This window comes from Oncorhynchus mykiss, chromosome 29, assembly GCF_057628025.1.
Source record: "Oncorhynchus mykiss isolate SJ-2025 chromosome 29, ASM5762802v1, whole genome shotgun sequence".
Lineage (NCBI taxonomy): Eukaryota > Metazoa > Chordata > Actinopteri > Salmoniformes > Salmonidae > Oncorhynchus > Oncorhynchus mykiss.
This window is the reverse complement of record NC_143050.1, coordinates 38,582,425-38,588,910: the sequence shown is the minus strand read 5'-3', so window position 1 is coordinate 38,588,910 and position 6,486 is coordinate 38,582,425. Positions and strand designations below refer to the sequence as shown.

General features: G+C 41.8%; 1 protein-coding gene across 1 annotated transcript in view; it reads right to left on the bottom strand.

Moving 5' to 3' along the window:
• Positions 1-610: 610 nt before the first annotated feature.
• Positions 611-6,486, bottom strand: part of lamc3 (laminin, gamma 3) — a 230,062-nt gene continuing 224,186 nt past the window's right edge. The window contains exons 25-28 of the mRNA XM_021590589.3: positions 5,869-6,071; positions 5,535-5,675; positions 3,678-3,777; positions 611-2,546 (exon numbers count right to left, since the gene is read on the bottom strand). Of these exons, the coding sequence (XP_021446264.3) occupies positions 2,284-2,546; positions 3,678-3,777; positions 5,535-5,675; positions 5,869-6,071 (707 nt within the window). The 3' untranslated portion in view covers positions 611-2,283. The remainder of the gene's footprint in view (positions 2,547-3,677; positions 3,778-5,534; positions 5,676-5,868; positions 6,072-6,486) is intronic.

Below are 6,486 nucleotides of genomic sequence, written 5' to 3'. Positions count from 1 at the left end.
AGGAGAATGACCCAACACACCTCCAGGCTGTGTAAGGTCTATTTGACCAAGGAGAGTGATGGAGTGCTGCATCAGATGACCTGACCTCAACCCAATTGAGATGGTTTGGGATGAGTTGGACCGCAGAGTGAAGGAAAAGCAGCCAACAGGTGCTCAGCATATGTGGGAACTCCTTCAAGACTGTTGGAAAAGCATTCTAGGTGAAGCTGGTTGAGAGAATGCCAAGATTGTGCAAAGCCATCAAGGCAAAGGGTGGCTACTTTGAATAATCTAAAATCTAAAATATATTTTGATTTGTTTAACACTTTTTGGTTACTACATGATTACATGTGTTATTTCGTAGTTTTGATGTCTTCACTATTATTCTACAATGTAGAAAATAGTCCAAATAAAGACAAACCCTTGAATGAGTAGGTTTGTCCAAACCTTTGACTGGTACTGTATATATGGGTCAACAACACACAGCAAGTGATGTTCTCTGGATGCCAGAAATTCTTGTGAGTCTTTGTCTCCTCCGTGTGGTAAATGCAATAACTGCATGGAGGTTTTATGTTAGTTTTATCTACAATAAGTGATCCAATATTGAACAGAAATATAGTCCCATCAAGTCTGAAGTTATTAATGTAACAATTTTATTTATATAAGGCACTTCTATCACTGCTTTTCATCATCGATATTTGATTCAGTATACATTTTTAGGTGTTCATTATACAGTCTTGTCTATGGCTTTGGCAATTGCTGTGCTTGTTTCTTCAATACTAGTAAACAGCACCAATATGTGGCCAGAAGGAGATATTGCAAAGAGATGTTGTTTACAAAATCACACAAACATGCACGCGCGTGCACACACACACACACACACACCCACAATCCATTTTATTTTCATTTTTTGCTTTCAACAGTTTTTCTGGCTATTATCTAAACACAAAACCAATCATATACTATTTGTTGTCCGACAAAATACAATCACCTGCTGAAATGGAACATATTCTTTGCAGAGGTCCCATTTCTATATTTTCCATAATTCAGCAGGTATTCCAGCCTCAGGTACCCACATAGAACAAACAAACAGTTAGCTGTTTTAGTCCTTTTCCATTTGCCAGACAAGAGAAGATAATTTGCTCAGAGAGAGAAAGAGAGAGAGAAAGAAAGATAGAGAGAAAGGTAGAATGTTTTAGAGAAAAGTGAAAAAAGGAGATTGAGGAAAAGCGAGGGGCACACGCAGAATCCCAAACTATGTGTGTGTGTGTGTGTGTGTCTGTGGCTGTGTGTTTGCAGTAGAAGGCTGAACCCTACAGAGGGCAAAATGACTAATTGTTAATTATGGTGGGCTGATGAAAAATAACTCAAGTGTAAATGAATGTGTCAGGTTGGAGAAGCGCCACAGCGCAAACACTCCTTCCTCCAAAGTGGAAAATCAGCATTATTTAAAACTTGATAGAACACAGGGAGCTAGCTGACTGTTATTATTCACAGATGAATTCAAATGCTGTTGGAAATATGAAGGGGGAAATTAAATGAGAATTAACATAAACACTAAGGAAACAGGGCAGGGGTGATATGGATTTAGAAGGAGGGATGGAGAGAGGGGATTAAGAGGCTAGAACAGGAGAGAGGACGGTTAAAGCCAAAAAGGAGTGAGGGGTAGAATTAAAAGAAAGAACGTGATAATGATGGTGGAAGTTGAAAGCGGGCAATGGCAATGGAAAACTGCTTATGGCTGAATATCTGCTAAATATGTGTATAAGACCAATACGGTTTGATTTAGTGGTACTGACGGTATCAGCCAGGTCAGTATAGTAGAGGTCAAAGTTTGAAAAGCACAGACACAAAGTGGTAGAACTGTGTGACTGTACTGCAGCAAAGGGGGATGCACAACCACAACCACAGTACTGAAGAACAAACTAAGAAGGATACCTGGATGATTCCACCTACACTCCTCATCTATGGCTGTGTCCCAAACGGCACCCTAATACCTACACAGTGCACTACTTTTGCCCTATGGGCCCTGGTCAAAATTAGTCCACTATATGGAATAGGGTGCATTTTGGGACTCAGATACTATCTCCCCTAAATAATTAAAATACCAATGTCCTATCCATCATCTGTGGCCCTACTTGTCCCCTCTTCACCTTCCTATGCCCAATTACAATTATTCTGGTGTAAGAAACATGGTGGGACCTCTCTTTTAAATCATTGAAGTGTTGTGAACGAGTGTGTATACACCAGGAAGGCGGTAGAATGCATGGACTAGGGCTCTAGTGTCCTCCTGGTGCCCCGATCCTAGTGTCCCTCTATCCCCGAGGCCTGAGGACAGGTCTGGGGCAGGTGCAGGGCAATGTCCTTCAGACTGTCTCTCTCCTGTCTGATCTCCTGCAGGTCCTGTTCCAGGTGGGTCAGCTGGCTGTTCTGGTCCTGGGCGGCTGATCGCAGGGTCTGGATCTTCACGTTCAGGGCCGGGCTCTCCACGCTGCCACGCAGAACACTCAACCGCACTGCCGTCTCACTCAGTATACGTTCAAACCGTTCCAGCGCCATGCCCCCATCTGGTCAACAGAAAAAAATAGTATTTGAGGTACTACATTGTTCTTTCAGGAGTTATTTTGAAAAAGCGTGAGACACAGAAGGAGGGATGAACAGGGTACTTTAAAGCTAGGAGTATTGAGCAGGCCTACACTCTCAGTAAAAAAGCTGCTAGCTAGAACCTAAAAGGGTGCTTCAGCTGTCCCCATAGGATAACCATTTGAAGAAACCATTATGGTTCCCATAATAGTTCTACTTGGAACCAAAAAGGGTTTTCCTATGTGGACAGCTGAAGAACCCTTTTGAAACCCTTTTTTCTAAGAGTGTAGTATTAAACTTTTGCCATCAGCAGGGCTCTTGTCTTCTGACATCTGTGTGCCACCATGTTGTGCCCCCCCAATAACGGGGTTAATAGAGGGATATTTCTCGATCAGGATCGTCCCACACACCCCGCCAGCTATAAGTGACTCCTAGTGACTCATTGACAGGGCCAGACGGGAACTGTAGAAAACCATTTAATCAATTCATGCACAGCTAGTTTCTGCATTTAAATCAATAAAACTATAGCAATATTTTAGGGGTTTAATTTACATGATTTATACCAGTGTATGTATAAATGTATAAACTGGGTAGTTCGAGCCCTGAATGCTGATTGGCTGACAGCCGTGGTATATCAGACCGTATGCCACGGGTATGACAAAACATTTTTGTATTTTTCTCTAATTACGTTGGTAACCAACTTATAATAGCAATAAGATATCTCTGTGGTTTGTGATATATGGCCAATATAACATGGCTAAAGGCTGTATCCAGGCACACCCCCTTGTGTGTTATTGCTTCATTATCTCAACCCTAGAGTTGTGGGTTGAGGTCAGGATAATCCTTCTCCGTATGAGCAATCCTTTTGGACCAATTTACTAATGACCATTCTGACTTCTCTATCTGACATATGACTGACTGGATGGAAGTCAAGTCTGATCAGTGGCGAGGGCAGTAACATGTAAGTGTAGACGTTTCTGGTTGATCTGAAATGTTGCATTTGTTACTGCATGAAATGTATGTGCATCCCAAATGGCACCCTATTGTTCTACTTTTGACCTGATGGGCCCAAAAGTAGTGCACTATATTGAAAACGTCAGCAGGTTTGAACTTACCTATTTTACTGACGAGCTGGGTGAGTGTGAGGGAGTAGGCCTCAAGCTGCAGCTTAGCTGCCTGGATGTTCACCTTTACACTGGCCAGAGACTCTACAGGCTGGTGATCACAGAGGGAGAAATATACAGTGACATCACGTGCATAGATCAGGGCTTTCCAACCCTCTTCCTGGAGATCTACCATCCTGTAAGTTCAGTCCAACCCTCTTCCTGGAGATCTACCATCCTGTGAGTTCTCAGTCCAACCCTCCTTTAGCACATCTGATTCTACGAAGTAACTGCTCACCAAGACCTTAAAGCTAAGAATCCTTAGTTTATACATCAATTTCTGGACTTGTATGATATACTGTAGACCCGTTGATTCTTGAAGAATATAACTTTTAAATGCCTCATGAGCCGAGATCAACTGTCATACTCATCAAAACCCAAGATATATACAGTATATACAGTATATAACAAAATATATATATATATTTGTGAACAACGCGAATGTAATCAAACACTGTATGGCTTCAAAACATGGTTAAAACGATCGTGTTGATATCATGCATGGTCAGTCCTTGCATCCATAGCTCAGTCTATGATTTTGATAGTGGTTACATTTCTCCAAGCTTTTTTACAAAAACAGAGGCGGGTAGGTCCAGCGACAGGACCAATCAGTTAGATGGGAATTTGATTTCTATAGAGGGGGGCAGGTTTTTTTCACGGGACCTCCACATTCTTTTGTGGGTGTTACAGTAAAGACCAAAGGTGGTGCATGAGTTTCAAGTTTGGGGAAGCTTACAATTTATCCTACCATTTCTACTGATCTGCATGCCAGGTATGATTTTCAAATGCGTTATTTGAAATGGACCAGTTTAATTTCAACAATAACGTTTTAGTTTCTCAAAATCATTGTCAAGTGGTTAATCATAAAAAATGGAATAAAATGATAAAAATCTAAAAGTTCAAAATCAACTTATGCGAGAGCATCAGCCTCTGCCAAATGGACACATTGATACACCTTGATTAAAACAAGAGTGTATGGAACCAGTGGTTGGAACCAAAAGTATTTTACAATCATTTTGTTCTCAACAGAACCATTATTTATTTTGTTCCATTTTACTGTTCCGACCAGCAAAATAAAGTACTGATCCGGTTCGAATCCAAAACAACTACCGGTTATAGCATTCCTTTCTGTTCCCTTTTAAACCTCTGAAATCATTTTTTTGTTTTTTATTTAGCTTGACATTAAATTACTCAGAGCAGCTTGTTATGGAGCTGGTAAGCTATTTAATCTATTTGGGAAAAATCTGTATTATGGCAAAAGAGCAAATCTTTTGCCGTAACAGCATGGTTTAATCATAATGAAGACAAATACAAACACTATGCATTGTGCTAACAGTCACTTGTCCTGGACAGACAAGTGTCAAGGCTAGATGTGACTGAACTTTTGTTGGTGCGGAGAGAGCGAGAGAGAGTGGAGGAGGAGGCTTGAAGCGCTCAGCACCTTGTTATGACATGCATTACCTGAAATAGCCCCAAAGAATTAGTAGGAGCGGCATCTATTAAGGAACTTGGAATGTATTTGAACTTCCGAGAGTTGGCTTAAAGTTGGATCAGATCTAGCTAGCTAGCTAACAAACTTGTGTGCGCAGAGCAGAACTAGAGTTAAAAACACGTCTGACCTTTTTGTAGTTAATAAATACAATGTGAAACATGACAACCATAGTATCCTTAACTAGTTTATCCATTCTTCTCGAATTAAAAAAATCTCTCTCCCTAATTTCTGAATCACGTGGTTTGGTTATACCTCTACATTGAGTTGTGCTTGTGCCTGGGTAGTGTGGTTGATTAGTGGCTGTGTTTTGGTTATACCTCTGCGTTCGCCTGGGTTTGTGCCTGAACAGTGTGGTTCTCCTGCTCAGCCAGCTGCTGCAGGGTTATGTCTACAGATGAGCTGAGCTGGGCAGACAATGTCCTCGTGTGCTTGCCCTGGGTTAGGGTGGCCTTGGCCTCCTGGGCTCAGAGAAAAACACAGAGGAATATGAAGAATAAAGGAAAGAGATAAATGAACATGGTTCCGAGGGGTGAGGTGTGTTACGTGAATGGAATCTCATTGCTCAACCCACAGGGTGAGTTGGAAACATAGCTCACGCATGCACACACGCACAACACGCACACATCTATGCCACCCCACACCCATACTTACTTTAGACAGGGCATTTGCGGTGTGTTTTGCTTCTTGTGCGGTAGCGTTGGAGAGGGTAGCGCTTTCCAAGGCAGGCCTAAGGACTCGCTTGGTCTGGTTCACCTTCTTACTGACGTCTTCCAGAACCTTCTCCCTCAGCAGCCTCTCCCTCTTCAGAGCAGCCTTTGTCTGGGCCTGCCTTTGAGGCCACTCTCTCTGCATGTCTGAGGGATGAAGAGGGGCAACGCAGGTTGGCCAGCGACATGGCTACAGAAGTGATAATAACTGACAATGGGTAGTGTAAGACTATTCTATTTCACACAATCTATGTACTAGTAACACAGTTGGTGAGAAAATATTACTTCTAGTCCCTTTCCACTTTATTCCATTTTACTCAGATTCCCCTGATGACATTTCCAACAACAAATCCGAAGTGGCACCTTGTTTATTTAGATTTTTTATAAACAGTGAACATATTATTATAATGAATTGAAGGCTGTGAAACTGAAAGTGCATTTGAGACCACAATCGCAGATGCTCTTACTCCCCACACAAAATGACAAGGGGAGAGTAACAGGGTGAGACACATTCGGAATGGTTACATTTGGCTTATAGTTGTTTTTCTCAGTATCATTTTTT